Raw genomic sequence first — 17743 nt, forward strand, 5'->3', positions numbered from 1 at the left:
GCCATCGTCATAATTTAATTGACAGTCGTCGTCAAATAGGTTACAATATCGCTCGGTGAACAGCACTTAAGATATATTACAAATGGAAAGTGAGATGCGACCAGAGAGTACAGTAAATATCATTGACAGGGCAGTGGTAACATAATTGAAAACGGTAATGTTAAAGAGAAAATATATAAATGTAAGAAACCAGAGATATCTCGAGTAAACACCGAAAAAGAAATTCTGTCTGGCTGTTATACCACACGTAGGTCTCCTCTTCCGTGAAATATAATTCTTTTTCAACGTTCTCTTTTCTTTAAAAAAATGTTCACATACGTATGAAATCTTATGAGGCTTAACTGCTGAGGTCATCAGTCCGTAAGCTTACACACTACTTAGTCTAAATTATCCTAAGGACAAACACACACACCCATGCCCGAGGGAGGACTCGAACCTCCGCCGGGACCACCGCACAGTCCATGACTGCAGCGCCCAAGACTGCTCTGCTAATCCAGCTTATCCTTACATACGAGAGCAATATCCCACCCCGGAACACACACACACACACGCACATACACACAGACACATAGGCATAATAATTCCTTATTTATGTTTAGTTTCAATGTTTTTGTAGTTAGTTCCACTTATTTACCGTTCACCGTTAACATTTTCAGTTACGCTGCCACTGAGAGGTCGAAGATGACATTTACTCTGTGTTTACTCCTCAGCGTCCATGTGTAACACGTTTGTCAGGTTGTTCACCAGTATTGCATTCTTTTTTGACAGCGACAGGCTGATGACCTCCTTCTAAGTCTGAAACTGGTTAACAAAACGTATCAGTACTATAGAACATCCTCAATTTTGTGATTTTCGTTTACAACATTGTAGTAATTTAGGATAGCGGCAGTTCACGCCGAAAGGCTGCGTACTCAGAGGAGGGAAGAAAGAGAGAGAGGGACCGACCATGGTGGGGGGAGAGGCCAGGGCAGCTTAGAGAAATTAAGATCAGGTTTTAAACGTGGAGGCAGAGAAGTGGCAGAAACCTTGCTTCGGAGTCCAACGATTATAACCGTATCGGCACTGAGTTACGCTCTTTAAAGTTTGCAGGAAATACGCATATTATCACTATCCCACTTTATGTAAGGGCAAGGCATCCGTAAGAAGACTAAATATCAATGGCTGCTGGGAGTTGCGGATAGGCTGAGAGGCCGTCAGCCGTCGTGTTGGTTCCGCAGTCACACTACGCTCATCGTGGTGTTTGCGACAGCGTTGCACGCCTCGTCCGTCGCGTTGGCGAGGCAGTCTGTCCAGGGCACCCAGGTGTTGTTCCAGCGCCGGGGGTCGGCCAGGCCGGGGTACGTGGTCGAGTCCTGCTGGGGCAGCATCGGCTGCGACAGCGCCTCCAGGCGCTCCAGCAGCATGGACAGCACCGCCTCGGAGGCCGCGCCGTCGCCCGCCTCGCAGGGGTCGCGGCTGACGTTGAAGACGCAGACGTCGCTGCCGTTGACGACAGCGCACCGCGGCTGCTGGGGGCGGTCAGGGCAGGAGACGGTGGCCTCTGCGCGGAGCCTCAGCATCACCTCGGCTGGAGTGGAGTTGCCCAGCGCGCTGGAGATGGCCCGGCCCGTGGCGCTGGACAGCACCTGCTCTGGAGTGTAGACCGGGGTGTATCCGGCGTCCTCACGACCAGTCGACCCCTGGTAGCCCGTGTCCGAAGCGCTGTTCTGCCGACCTGTGGCGCGTAGTGTTACAGTACCCAGTCATAAAAAAAGTGAATATCGAGAGCAGCAGTTTAAGGAATAAGAATATCAGTGAAACAGGGACAATTACTAATACGCTGATGAGCCGAAACATTATGCCTAGCTATATAATAAAGTACTGATCCGCTTTTGGGGCGCAATACAGGAGAGATGAATAGCATAATCTCGAGAAGTCGTTGGTAGGTTTCCAGAGATATGTGACACCAGCTCTCCACGCACATGGCACGAAATTCCCAGACCTTAAGAACTGCTAATAACTGAGTGCACATCTGGCCAGATATATTACATGACGTTCCGTTCAGGCGAATTTGGCGGCGAAGCCATTAACAAGTGTTTCACCATAACGCTCCTAAAACCACTGTACTACGTTTCTGGCCTTGTGTCACGGAATTAAAAAAAAAGGTTCAAATGGCTCTGAGCACTATGAGACTTAACATCTGAGGTGCCAGTCCCCTAGAACTTAGAACTACCGGGTGATCAAAAAGTCAGTATAAATTTGAAAACTGAATAAATCACGGAATAATGTAGATAGAGAGGTACAAATTGACACACACGTTCAGAATGACATGGATCTTTTATTAGAACCAAGAAAATACAAACGTTCAAAAAAAAATGTCCGACAGATGGTGCTTCATCTGATCAGAATAGCAATAATTAGTATAAAGAAGTGAGACAAAGGAAAAATGATGTTCTTTACAGGAAATAGTCAACATGTCCGCCATCATTCCTCAACAATAGCTAAAGTCGAGGAATAATGTTGTGAACAGCACTGTAAACCATGTCCGGAGCTATGGTGAGGCATTGGCGTTGGATGTTGTCTTTCAGCATCCCTAGAGATGTCGCTCGATCACGATACACTTACGCACTTGCGACTTCAGGTAACCCCAAACCCAATAAATGCATGGACTGAGGTCTGGGACCTGGGAAGCCAAGCATGACGAAAGTGGCGGCTGAGCACACGATCATCACCAAAAGACGCGCGCAATAGATCTTTCACGTGTCTAGCAATATCTTTTTTTGGTTCTAATAAAACCCCATGTCATATGTCATTCCAAGGATGTGTGTCAATCTTTACCTCTCTATCTACATTATTCCGTGGTTTACTAAGTTTTCAAATTTATACTGACTTTTTGATCACCTGGTACTAAAACCTAACTAACCTAAGAACATCACACACATCCATGCCTGAGGCAGGATTCGAAACTGCGACTGTAGTGATCGCGCGGTTCCAAACTGAAGCGCCTAGAACCGCTCGGCCACACCGGCCGGCCATGGAATTTTTCTAGCTCGAAGATGACGTCACCGTCGCGGAAGGCGTCAGACAAGAAGGTTGGCAGATTGTCCGAAATAGGTTTCTCGTTCTCCGCAGAACTCACGTTGCCTTCGATTACTACCACAGGCCACCTAGAGGACATCGTAAATGTCCCCCAAACAATTATACTGCCCCCACAGACACGCATACGAAGTACAGTGCATTTATCAGGCGGCTGTTCGCTTGAATCACTGCTCAGCCGTCACAACCATGGACTTTATGTCATAAAAGATGGGGATCACCTAATCAGTCGACACGTTTACACTGCTCCACGATCTATTCTCGATGATCCCCTGGGGGCTGAAAGCACCGTTAACAATGCCGTTGGGTCATTAAGCTAGAGTCACCTGCTGCGGAGCCTGATTGTCAGCAACCCAAGTCCAACGAAACTAACGTTGCACTCAGTCATCAGACCTGTACAAGGATCGCCGTCTGTCCCTTATGGAGCGGAAAAGGTCACAATCTACTAAGTTGTGCGTTGAGACGCGAACATTGTCACTTGCTCATTGTTTAACCAACGTTCAACCATTTTCTTAGATACTCCCATCAGCAGTGCTCGAACAGCTGACCAATTTCTTTGAATACGAGTGCACGTTCCCAGACGCTGGGCCTTAACTATCTGCCCTTTGTCAAAGTTACATATTCCTTCATTTACGGCCATATCGTGGATAGAATGATTGCCCTTTATTCTCACCTCTGGTTGATTGTCACTTCTGAGCATGCTGTCATCTAGGTGCTAGGTGCTGTTCAGAGCATCCAAGTTATAATGGACGAAGGCCAGAGGTAGCTCTATTACAAAATGGGGGACTTTCACCTGGGCTTCAATGAGACTTATTGCACTAACCTATGGTACCGTAACAGGTGTGTACAACATGATCATCGTTTCTGACCCTCTGTGCTCGACGTGTTCGCCAACGACGATGTCACCTTCCAGATGTGTAAATGTATGTGGTTCAAATAGCTCTGAGCACTATGGGACTTAACATCTGCGGTCATAAGTCCCCTAGAACTTAGAACTACTTAAACCTAACTAACCTAAAGACATCACACACATCCATGCCCGATTCAGGATTCGAACCTGCATCCGTAGCGGTCGCGCGGATTCAGACTGACACGCCTAGACCCGCTCGGCCACACGGGCCGGCAAATGTATGTGCCCCACTGCCAGATATGTCAAGGGTAGAAAACTGAGGTTGATGTTTTGGCCCCCAAAACAGCCTGACTGGAAACCGATGGCACATCTGAGACGCTATCTGATGCCACCTCTGTCCCCACAGACCACCAGCCAAAAATGTGTGGGGATTGCGTGACTTGTGCACAGGTATCTGTTGCCACGTACTTCACATAAACTAATCTACCTACATATCTACTTTAGTACAAATTTATCTACTCAAGTCATATAGAATCGCTGCTATGTCGCGTTCGTAAGCCAACACGCCATTAAGCAGATGGTAAAACATGGTCAGTGTAGGTTTCAGCTAAAAACGCATTAGATAAATCTGGGAGAAAATATTTACTGATATGTTCTGCTACACGACAATGAAGTGACAAACAGTCATCGGACAGTAATAGTTACATATACAAATGGCGGTAGTATATCGTACACGAGGTGTAAAATGGGAGTACTTTGGCGGGGAAGTCATTTGTATTTAGGTGATTTGCGTAAAACGTTTTCGACGTGATTAGGGCCTCATCAAGGAAATTAACAGCTACTGAGCACGGAGTGGTCGTTGGAGCTGCAGAAATCTCACATTCCACAGTGTCAAGAGTGTGCCGAGAATGCCAAATTTCAGGCATAACGTTTCACCAAGGACTACGCAATCGCCGACCGCCTTGACATAACGACCGAGAGCAACAGTGTTCGCATAGATTTGTCATTGCCAACAAAGGAACAAAACTGAGTGAAAAACCGATGTGGGACATATGACGGACGTGTCCGTTACGACAGTACGGCGAAACGTGCCATTAATGGGCTAAGGCAGTAGACGACTGACGTGTGTGCCTTTGCTAACAGCACATCGCTTCCAGCGCCTCCCCTTTGCCCGTTACTATGTCGGTAGTACCCTAAACGACTGGAAAACCGTGACGTAGTCAGATGACTTCCGGTTTCAGTTGGTAAGAGCTAATGATGGATTTCCATTGTGGCGCCGACCCCAAAGAGCCATGGACCCAAATTTTCAACAAGGCACTGTGCAAGCTGGTGGTGTCTCCATAACTGTGTGGGCTGTGTTTACATGGGATGGCCTGGATCCTCTGATCCTGCTCAATCGATCATTGACTGCTAATTGTTATATTAGGCTACTTGGAGACCATTTCCAGCTGTTGATGTACTTCGTGGTCCCAAATAACGATGGAACTTTTGTGGATGACACTGCGCCGACATCAATCGTATAGAACTTTTATGGGAGGCAATCGAGAGGCTACTTCGTACACAAAACCCTCCATCGGCAAGACCTCCGCAATTACGAACGGGTTCAGAGGCAGCATGGCACATTATTATTGGAAGGAACTTCCAACAACTTGTTGAGTACGAACCAAGTCGAAATATCTGCACTACGCCGTGCAAAAGGAGTCATACTGATATTAGGAGGTATCCAATGGCTTTTGTTACCTAATTCTATTTGTAAAGTTGTTAGAGCTGTTGATGATCCAGAAACACTACTTCACATCCATAAAACTCTCCTGATGAGTGTAGCTTACTGACTCGCAAGATCCTGTATGCGACTAGACAGGTGGTGTGCAGGATTTTGGGAAGGGAGGCACCGTGCTGAACAGTCAAGGTTACGAGCAAGTGCTCGTGATGGGAAACCTCTACTCACCTCTGACGAGCTTCCAATCATCCAGTCGTATGGCGGCGTTGCCAACCACTTCGTCGACGTTGATCAGCAGTTCTGACCGCGGAGATCCGAAGCCAGTCACCAGCTGAGGCCACGCATTCACGCCGTCCAGGTCCTCCGGAAGGGAAGATGCATTGCCTCCTAAAAAGTAAAGTATATCGTCCCTATATGTTGTAAGTAAGCACAAGAAAAGGACAGGCATTGCTGAATCTGCAGAATGGCAGCAACCGTTGTAGATTATCGGTTTCGATTATTATCGGCTAACAACAGATTTATTTACCTTAGCTGTCGCGTAACGCGTCAACATTATTGCTATATGCGTCTCTAAGTAATGCTGCGGTAGCTAAACATGATGATGAATTTTATGCTGCACTCTGTCACCAAGCTATTCTAATACAATTAATCGAATAGCTTGAGTCTTTCTGTATATTTGTCAGTTTTAGTCTACTTTTTTTTCTAGATCTGAAGACGGTAGACAACGATCGCAGCCGCTAATCATCTATGTCTAATTGCAACTGTGATCAAACTGTGAGAACGTTGCAGAGTCGTTGTGGTACATTGTGTGATAAAGTTGTCTTGAAGTCGCCGCTCTCTTCATCCAATGGCGATTGCGACCATTGGATCTTTGCTTAAACGATTGCTACAGATTCAAACTTTGTACATTACGAGCGTCGTACAATAAGTAATACATCAATTTTTTCCCTAAAAACCGATTTATTGTTAAGAGTCAGATTTTGGTGACAATAAACGTCAACGAGTCTTGTCCATGTCATATTTTTCTGCGTAGTCCCCACCACCTTCTATGGCCGTACGCCAACGGTGTGAAAGAGCATGCATTCCCTGCTGGTAAAATATCTTGTGTTTTAGGCGTTTGCCATGTTTTCACTGCATGACTGGCACTCTCGTCATCTTCAAAGTGTTTTTCCCGTAGACAATCTTTAAGCGGCCCAAAGAGATGGAAGTCAGAGCTTGCCGGATCTGTATTGCAGGGTGGATGAGGCACTGATGTGTAACCAAATTTGGCGATGTGTTCCCGGGTTCTGAGACTTGTGTGTGGGAGTGCATTATCGTGTTGGAGCAAGATTTCTGCTGGATTCTTGGCCGATCCAAAACGTCGGAAACGGTTCTTGAGTTTATTCATAGTTTCTGAATTGATGGTTGACCCTCTTGGCATCACACCCACGAGAACGGCGACATTACAGTCCCAGAAGACTGACATCACGGCTTTTCCGGCAGATGGTGTTGTCTTGAATTTCTTCTTTTGTATTGAATGAGGATAATGCCACTCCATGAATCGCCTTTCTGTTTCCGGCGCAAAGTGGAGCACCCAGCTTTCGTTCCCCGTAATGGTCCGTGGCAGAAAGACCTCTCCGTCACTCTCCAACCCCGTCCAACAATTCAGATGAAATGGCCTTCCTTTGAATCTTGTGGCCCGCCGTTAACATTCACTAGCCCATCGTGAGCACCTCTTTGAATATCCAAGTTTTTCGATCATTGCAGGCGCACTTCCAAGCCTGACCGACAACTGTAGAGCCAATTGTCGAGCTGTGATGCGCCAATCGGAACGAATAATGGCATTCGCAAGATTCAGCATGTCTGTAGCAGTGGATGAGACAGCACGTTCCGAGCGCGGGAAATCATGGATCTCCGTTTCTGCATTCCTGAGGCTGTAACTTTCTTCATCCATCACGTAACTGTGCTCCTATCAACTGCAGTATCGTCATCACTGCACGTAAATGTCTATGGATGTTCACCACGGTTTCTTTATCTGCTCACAAGTATCCAATAACAGCAGGCTGCTTGTAACGTGAGTCGTATATAGACACCATTTTGACGCTGTACTAATGCTCTGCCATCTACCAGAACGGTTCGAAACTTTCAAGGTGTACAGAACAAACATCAAATATGAAGCACCAACAACGACGTTTGTTGATGTATATTAATGGCTTTTTAAAAAAATGTGGGGCATTACTAAGTGAACCACTCTCTTAGCCGGCCGCGGTGGCCCCGCGGTTCTAGGCGCGCAGTCCGGAACCGCGCGACTGCTACAGTCGCAGGTTCGAATCCTGCCTCGGGCATGGATGTGTGTGATGTTCTTAGGTTAGTTAGGTTTAAGTAGTTCTAAGTTCTAGGGGACTAATGACCACAGCAGTTGAGTCCCATAGTGCTCATAGCCATTTTTTGAGCCACTCTCGTGTTTTCTTCGCTCAGTACTGATTGGAACTCCCTTTATAACTCCTGCAAGGCACTGTTTGAAATGTGTGGCGATATACGTGGGAAGAAATATTATAGTACTATCCACCGCCTCTAGATGGTGTTACTGCTTGCAATAGGGCGCGCTACAGCAGCAGTTGGTTCCAATGTGCGAGTACGCCTGTGGACATCGATAACACAGCATGGTAGCAGACGAGTATGGGCAAAGATAGACAAGGGATTGGTAGATACATGCGGAGAAGTAGCGTCAAGTGAAGATTTTTGCTTCGTTGGGTATCATAGTTCACAGACTGCATGGACTGTACTGCAGAGCACAAAAGTGTTGGGTTTCCAATAACTGAACGCAAACCACGCAACGCCCAGCCTCGCAAACACCTGATGTTGGGGCACAATCCAGTCATGTTCGATGAACTACAGAAGCCAGCAGCTCTGTCACAGGGAACCCTCCAAACCTCATAGATGGAGATTAGAAGACGACGGTGTGTGCGTAATGAGTGCCCCATTCCGCCGCTGTTACGGAGAAATAAAAGCGTGCGGAGACAAGCCAACGGATGATGCAACAGTATAGTGCAGATCTAGCGGAGGTTTATGAGTGGCTGGTCACCGTCGACTAGTCATAGTTCTTCAATACGACCCTCGAAAATGATCAGTGCTGCAGTTCACTGCACCAATGCCGCCCACGCATTCAACATTGTCGTCATGGAGAAGAAGGCTGTGGCGTTCTTCTCCAACATGACAATGTGCTGCCACCTATAAGTGGCTCCACCATTGCCACTGGGGTTTACTGTGATGCCACACCCTCCATATTCTCTGGATCTGCCGACTCGCGACTTTGCTTTACTCGACGTAACGAAAGAGTTCATGTGGGGTAACAAATTCACCATCAGTGACGACCTTTCACAGCTGACCACCGTTGACGCCGTGAAACTCCAAAAGAATGCTTTCAAGTTTCCAGAACAAAGGCACATGTGCATACACGTTGGGAGGGGGGGGGCGGGGGAATCTGAAATTTATTTTGGTTTCTTCTGTAAATGTTTCATGTGCACACAGGAAAATAGTACCAATCATTTGGAACACCTCAGATATAACCCAATAGTCTACATAACAAATGCTTGCTCTTATGTAGCCTCCGCCATGCGGTTGCTAGAATTTTGCTGAGTAAAAATGTAGATTCCAATATAGACAACAGACACTTTCGGCCACTCCATGAAATTGCTTGAAGTTATAATCTCAGGCCCGATTTGTCTGATCACGATAATATCTCAGTAATAGGGCAATTAGGTGGGGAATGTACCATTTCATCCCACCATCCGATGGATTCTGCTTTACATGCAGCTGTGTGCAGCAGATGCAATGTAGGTGTGGCGCGCTCTTCATACCTCATTGTGAATGTATGGCCGTGGACTGACAGCTGATAACTTTCTTCTTCCGTCTTTTGCGGCTTAGCTGCGACGCCCTGGCCAGCTTTACCAATTCATTTTTTGCCGGACTGACTTAATTTCTTCAGGCCCTGACGACCTACACGTTGTTACTGTACCTCGGCCTGGTATCAACTGTCTGAGGTGACTATCTCGCAGAGGCAGTGTGAACGCAGTATTTGGCGGCTGGGAGGTGCATTCGCATACATAATGATTTCAGCATCGGACCACGAAGAAGATCCATTCGATGAGGAACAGAAATGAGTCTTTCACGTGGTGATAGACATCAGAATGAAGATAGATATCCAGTCCAAGACTCCGTCGTTAATAGGTTGGCAGGCCTCCAGATGGCAAATTCACTGCTCCTCTCCTCCTCTCTAATTCTTCTCTGACTACTCTGTAGACTTCTCACTAATCTGTCTGACGGCCCGATTGTCAGTTGTCCACTGAATAACCAGCGGGTATTCCTACTCGGCAGTTTTGTTAAATTGTCCTCCACTCTTTCCTCCAGACCACTGAATTTCCATTTGTTGTCTTTGCTACTGGTGCACTCAATCTGCAATCACACCCAATGAATGACCGACGCTACAGAACCACGTCTCTCAGCCTTGAAAATGTTCGATACTGCGGAAGTTAACGTGTAGGCTGAGAAGTTCCACGTGGCTCTCAGATTATTCCTGTTGGAGTACTTCACACCGAGGACTGCTGCTTCCTAGCATGTTACCCATTCCAAGAATTTTCTTAAAGTGCTATCCCGCATTACCGACCCGTAGAGAAAGGAGCGATCCAACAAAAAACCGGCTTTCTTGAAAAAGAAATACCCGCGCTTCATGCAAATGTCCCCAGGTCCTTGAAAATCGGTAAGTTCCCTCTTAGGGTCCACGAAGTGGAGCAGCGAAACACGTCAATTAAGGAGTACCTCTTTAGCTTTTGCGAAAGCCTCAGATGCAGATGCAGTCTAGGAAAAATCCACTTGTCTTCGTTGCAAGGTGGCAAACTGCAATCTAAATAAATATCATATCTTCTAATGATGGAGATAAAAAGATGTACGTCGCTAAGGGTGTCCAGTAAGGGACGCTACTTTAAAGGTGAATTTCGAGTCTCGAACAAGTGAGAGGGCACGGTGTCAAGCGCATTGGACTCTTCTTCAGGAGGATAGCTGCTGTCATACCCGTCTCACAAGCCAGGATTATTTTTCCTCAAATTGTTTGAGACGTAGGCTACAATGGTTCCTTCTGAAAGCCTGTGTCGGATTTTATTGCCCATTCTTCTCCAGTCCAAATTTGCTCTTGCTCTGTAAGGGCCTCGTCTCAGATTGAAACATAAATGCGCTAGAAACCAAATGATCATTCTAGTTGTAAAATACAATGAAGAGCCAAACAAACTGGTACACCTGCCCAATATCGTGTAGAGCCCTCGCGAGCACGCAGAGGTGTCACAACACAACGTGGCAGGGATTCTACTGATATCTGAAGTAGTGCTGGAGGGAATTGATACCATGAATCCTTCAGGGCTGTCCATAAATCCGTAAGATCTCTTTTGAAAAGCACGTTGCAAGGCATACCAGACATGCATAATAATGTTCATGTCTGGGGAGTATGGTCGCCAGCGGAAGTGTTTATACTCAGAAGAGTGTTCCTGGAGTCAATCTGTAGCAATAATGGACATGTGGGGTGTCGCATTGTCCTGCTGGAATTGCCCAAGTTCGTTGGAATGCACAATGGAGGTGAATGGATGCAAAATTAGAAAGAAAACAATACCTTCAGCTACGGACGGGCGTTGATATATATCAACGGGGACAGGTGAAAATGTGTGCCCCAACCCGGGATCTCCTGTTTACATGGCAGGTGCTCTAACCAGCTGAGCCACCTAGGGCACAAATACGACCCGAACTCTTACGCGACTTGGTAACAATATCATCCAAGAGTAATGAGTGTGTTGGGTAGGGACACTACGAATGTAGTATGTGGACATATAAGGTGAGAATGTGGATCTCGCTGGGGGCGTGCACGGGATAGTCACTGCAGTCGCGCTATCCTCTGTGCCCTCCGTGGCTCAGATGGATAGAGCATGTGCCATATTAGCAGGAGGTTCCAGGTTCGAGTACCGGTCGGGCCATGTCCGAAAGAACAGACACCATATCCATATAAGTATATGAATGGATGCAGGTGATCAGGCGGGATGCTTACGTACGTGTCACCTGTCAGAATCATATCTAGATGCACCAGGGGTCCCATATCACTCCAACTGCACACGCCCACACTATTACAGAGCCTTCACCGGCTTGAACAATCCCCTGCTGACATGCAGGGTACATGGATTCATAAGGTTGTCTTCATACTCGTACACCTCCATCCACTCGATTCAATTTAAAACGAGACTTGTCCGACCAGGCAACATGTTTCCAGTCATCAACAGGCCAGTGTCGGTGTTGACGGGTCCAGGCGGCCGTAAAGCTTTGTGTCGTGCAGTCGTCTAGGGCACACGAGTAGACGTTAGACTGTGAAAGCCCACATCGATGATATTTCATCGAATGGTTCTCATGCTGACACTTGATGATGGTCCAGCATTTAAATCTGCACCAGTTTGCGAAAGGGTTGCACTTTTGTCACGTTGAATTAACAACGGATGGGAGAGCGGCGGGTTGACCACTTGCCTCTTGATATCCGAATCCTGTTACTCCTGTCGATTGAGGACGACGCGGCGGTCGGACGGTCCCATTGGGTCTTCCGAGGACTGTTCGAACAGAGTCAGTTAATTACTTTCTCTCATATTTTTGCCTATTTTGAGCCACAAATAGAGATTAAGATCACTATTTTACCAGGCTACCAAACAGAAAATCACATGCGGCACCTTGTAACATTTGTTTCTCTGTGTTATTATTGTACGCTTATATGTGCGTCTGCTTTCGATGTTATCTTTCAACGCATTGTGAATTGTGTATGATTATTTAACAACAGCTATAAATATTGTTGTGTGTTTATGACTTGACAATTGTACTGTGCAGAACAACAGGACATAGCGCCTTTCATTTTATATTTTCATTTATTTTTTGCTGGAGACCCACTGAATGCTGTAACACGGATGAGCAAAAGAGAAATGAGAGAGCATCATGTTAAATTATTCGTATCGCTAGAAACGTGATCACACGCTGTGGGAAAATTCCTAATATTTAATGCAGTCCTTCATTTCTCGTCTTTACCTAAGTAGTATACCAAGTTTCTAGAAATAAAAGTCGAAAAGACAACACCAGACTCTCTCTGTAGCGAAATCTAACTAGGCATAGGTTTACTGGTAATATCTAGTTTAGGCAATGGAGTGAGTAAAACTTGTGATTGGGAGAAGGCTAATGAAAACCAACGATTTAATTTTGTCTATCGTTCTTCTTCTTCTTCTTCTTCTCCTCCTCTGCACAACCACATTCTCTCTACTTATATTTCGTCCGTCGCCCCAGTCACTCCACAGGTATCGTCCCCTAACATAGATCTTCTCAAACTTGACTTACCTGCTGCTGCGTAGAGCGTGGGCAGCCAGTCGGTGATGTGCATCAGCTGATTGGACACCCTGGGCGTGTTCTCCAGCAGCGGGCTCCAGACTGCAGCGACTCCTCTCACTCCGCCTTCCCACAGGGTGTTCTTAATCTGCACACAGATCCAGTTAGTTACTTCTCCACGACTCTGGGCCTCTACAACAACAATAGTTATCAACCGTTCTTTCCTAGACCGTCTCAAATTCACAAATGAACACCTGCCTCTATACCTACATGTTCACTGCCGAAAAAAGCAAAACCAAAAAAAAAATAATTATAGTTACTATAGAGAAACGAAATGTCAGTGAGCTGGGTGAGAGCTGGTTTCCCAGGATGGGGCAGGGTGAGGTTACGATTGAGGACAGGGCCGTAATCAGTTATTTTCGGTTGCACAACAAATACGTAAACTTTATTTAAAGAAATTAGAATTTTAAAGCAATCTCTCTATGACGGCTGCAGACCTTATCACAGAAAAAAAATTCCACAATTTTAGGGCCGAATAACCTCAAACAACAAAATGATGCCAGCATCTCATGGTCGTGCGGTAGCGTTCTCGCTTCCCGCGACCGGGTTCCCGGGTTCGATTCCCGGAGGGGTCAGGGATTTCTCTGGCTCGTGATGGCTGGGTGTTGTGTGTTCTCCTTAGGTTAATTAGGTTTAAGTATTTCTAAGTTCTAGGGGACTGATGACCATAGATGTTAAGTCCCATAATGCTCAGAGCCATCTGAACCATTTGAACAAAATGCTGAAGGCCTGAATTAAAAGTCAGAAGAACAATTCCAAATAGCACATATTAGGATAAATACTTCGTTGTAAAACAAACTGTAACACGGCTGAAGGCTTTATCACCAAAGAAGTCAAATTATTGCTCGACTGAATGCCACATCAACAATAATCAGAAAATTACAAATATCCTTAAAACAAACATCACAATCTATGCAATCAGGACAATCAGTTCTCAGCGAAAATTCCAAGGATCGGCCTGGGAAGGTAACTCGAACAAAAGGTAAGGTGAGACAGGCGGCGAAGAGTTCTACTCACGTAACAGGATGGCAAATCGAACTATGGGCATCTTAAGCGTCGACCGACCAACTAACTAATTCGCCTAACGTCGGACGACCGGTGCAACGATGGAATGTTTTAAGGCAAGGGCGAAGAGACAGACAGCACTACGTCTTCAGAAAACACCCAAGGCCGAAGGAAACACTAGAACCAAGGTAGACCTACCCAGAAAATATGCACAGTACAATACAAGAGGCTGTCGAGTTACACGCCGTGTCGGAAACCATCAACACGACAAGGAAAGGTACACTGCCGGAAAAGTCATTAGCAGTACTGAATACTGTCTGCAGCTAAGATGCAGCGTTAAAGGATCATCCACATTGACTGTTCGAGTGTGCATAGTATATTATAAAACACGTTGCGTGACAGTTTACCGATTAACTGCCATATAAAATCACCTCCTTGTCATCTTTACAACCGTTTCCGATGAAACTGTGCAGGGAAACTAATCTGCACACAAACTCATCATATAAACATAAAAATTAGAAATATGATCCGTTATGTCATTATTAGTTTAATGTTCTAAAACTAGCTAGAAAACTAGTCAACTGAAATTTGATTGTGATTGCTGAACATTACAGTTAGTCAATGATTGTTGGTGCAACCTCGTGTGATGTATGAGGAAATACAAAGAGTGTTATCACTTGTGATTCAGTAGTTTAGACAGTTTTCATTAAAATGGATGAGCTGTGTGATGTGTTACATGGAGATTTTTCTGTGATGCCCTACTGCCTTTCATTATAATGCCTGAATTACTTATTTGTTCACAAGTTGTATTTGATTAACTACATTCAGAGCAAGTGGATTATTTCTTGATTTTGTTGAATTTTGCATCACACGGGGTTAAGGTAAGAAGGTTTTACACGCAATATCATCTGATTATTCAGAGTAAACGCGAAGTCAGGGGATATTAACGGTTAACGAAAATCATTTATGTGCAGAGGATTCCATTTTTCCAATTTGTCTACAGGTTTGTATGGTTCCCCCTGAATGAGTAATTACCACTAGACCACCTCAGGTTTGAAGTAGCTCAGACTTTTGACAGAACAAATCCCAAGGATACTAGGAGTCTAACACATAAGGAAATCGCCACACCATGAAGAATGAATGAGTACGAAGGCACAGTGTGTACTTTTGGACGATATTAGGAAATCTGTCAAGACCTGTACCGAGTCAGCATGGGAATGCGGGTGATTGTGTTGTAAGAAGTTGTTACTCAAATGGTTATTGTAATGCCACTTCCTCGGACGAGAAATGAAAATCAAAAATTAGCTCCAAAATTCGCAAATATTTCCCCAAAACAAGTTATAAATTCTATGAAAAAACAAGCAGCACTCAAATTTCCAGTTAACGCCATTATTCGGATATTAACGAGTAACTGAATCAGGAATATAATACTTAGTAATTTATTAACAAACGAAAGCAGGATTCCAGTAAAATCAAGCTCAAAATTCAAAATCACAGTAAATCGCAAAATCATTGTAATTAGTATTCGCAGAGTAGAACCAAGGTTCCCAAATAATAGTCCGTGTGAGTACTCTTTAAGGTTTGTGAGTAATGGCTAAGGACAATTCAATCGATTGTCACTACGTTACGAGAATTAGCCGTCGGAGGTCATACTTTTGAATGTTCGTGTATGTAGGCGCAATTACATTGTAATTTTTTTTTCAGAATTGATTATTGCGATGTACTATGACGCAGTGAAACGATACTTTGACTTCAAATATTGCGTTATTTAGAATTCAGATAGAGGAATTGCATATATTAGACAGAAGTGACTTTTAAATTAGATAACTTGAAGTTAACACTATTTAGGAAGTGAACCCTGATAGACAATTTCATTCGTAATAACTAATGGACTGTAGAAATTGGCGATAGTTACGAAGCATATAAATCCCCCCAACACCTAGGAAAGCTCGTTCCTCATGGCTCTGTTAGTAAGTGACTAATATTGTGTAATAAACCAGCATATCGTGTCAATTCGCGCTATTATCATTCAGGTTTTACAACGTGCTGCGATATTATTTGACTGAAGCACTCGGCGCTAATATAGAAACTCCTTAACGGTAGGAATTAATAACACTTTTACGACTGATTATAGATTTGAGATTACAACCAGTCTGTAGGGAATTTGGTGTCGCTGGAGCTAATTTGAACTTATCATTAATATTTAAATAGCTACTGATAAACCAACGATTATAAACCATTTAATTATGACATTTGGTGAAGTAAATATCTCACACAAGTCGCAAGTTCAGTTCATCAATGTCCTTTTTGTGATGTCGATACCGATACATAAGAAATAACAATTTCATTGCTACACCTCTGAGTGTTAGCCAAGACCGAATATCGGAAGGACGTTACATTATTTCCCAATAAAACGTTTCTTTTAAGGAAATTGTACTTTCTTTTGGCTTGCCTACAAATAAGTATTAAAACGAACATTACCTTCATCCTTTCATGAAGTGTATATGAGAAACGTTCCACCTGTTTTGAGAAAAGCTTGATGAATAAGAGGTTGATGTTATCATTTGTTGGAATTCAGACTCACCCCTCTCAGTGGATAGTTGGAGCCCCAGTTGTTGTACTGGCCTGACGAAGGGGCGCCATTATCAGCAATGAAGACAATGATGGAGTTCTCCAGCATGCCGCGCTGCTGCAGCGCCGCCGCCACACGTCCAACTGACTCGTCCACTTTTGACATCACGGCTGCCAACAGATGAAATGTTCGATGGTTGGTTTGGACACGTATGATATTTCTTGAAACACTGTTACAAGCTAAAAATTTGCATCAAGTACCTTCGAAGTCAGTGAGTGAGATACATCACTAAGATATTGTCCCTTATCACTGAAGTACTGTGGTTCAATTTCCGGCCCAAGCCTGCTGGGCTGGGTTTTTCCACGACTTCTCAAATCAATACAAACTCTGAGTCTAGATTCTTTATAGGACCATGTCAAGTGTAAGTCTGGCCTCAGTCTTGCCACACAGCAACAGAGCTCTGTTTCACGTAGCACTCCTCAATTTAGGTACTGCACACTCCTAGAGAACTTCAGAAATTTTGAAGTAGGTGTACGTATCTGCCAAGTTGGATTTAAAGTGACACATTTTTATCACATATAGGTACATTGAACTGTTCGGTACCCACAGCTAATGAAGAGCCTTATATATGACATTCCTTACCATGCTGTTTTTGTCCATCCAGAGGTTCTGTTTGGGAAATGAAACATCTAAAGGCTATGTCGCACATGACCTGATTGGCACATTGACAATTACGTTTACTACAAAAGACCTGAGTTAGACTCTACGGCAATCTCTGTTATGGTATGTTGTGGCAACAATACGCTACCTGTGCTGTAAACAACCAGTTTTGGTCAAGCGAAAATCTTCAAGTCACCTTGTAACAAGTATTTCGACCTATTTTGTATCTGTATCGATATTTATATGTTAATTTGTGGTGTTGCATATGTAGAGTGTTGCAGGCCCTAACTGTCATGGAAATTTTTTGACCACGTATTTACATTTTAGTTATATGAATATTTTGAACGAAGTTGTTAAACTGTGCCTGTGGATTTTAATAACTACTGGAATGATTGTTATATAATGTACTGTAAATGACTTGGTCTTTAGT

The 17743-nt window shown here is 44.5% G+C and overlaps 1 protein-coding gene across 2 annotated transcripts in view; it reads right to left on the minus strand.

Moving 5' to 3' along the window:
• Positions 1–17743, minus strand: part of LOC126354584 (arylsulfatase B-like) — a 64790-nt gene continuing 47047 nt past the window's right edge. For both annotated transcript variants that reach the window (XM_050004332.1, XM_050004331.1), the window contains exons 6-9: positions 16666–16823; positions 13029–13164; positions 5874–6032; positions 1–1714 (exon numbers count right to left, since the gene is read on the minus strand). In XM_050004332.1, coding sequence (XP_049860289.1) covers positions 1218–1714; positions 5874–6032; positions 13029–13164; positions 16666–16823 — 950 coding nt within the window. In that variant the 3' untranslated portion in view covers positions 1–1217. The remainder of the gene's footprint in view (positions 1715–5873; positions 6033–13028; positions 13165–16665; positions 16824–17743) is intronic.

The sequence above is a fragment of the Schistocerca gregaria genome, chromosome 3 (assembly GCF_023897955.1).
Source record: "Schistocerca gregaria isolate iqSchGreg1 chromosome 3, iqSchGreg1.2, whole genome shotgun sequence".
In the NCBI taxonomy this organism is placed as follows: domain Eukaryota; kingdom Metazoa; phylum Arthropoda; class Insecta; order Orthoptera; family Acrididae; genus Schistocerca; species Schistocerca gregaria.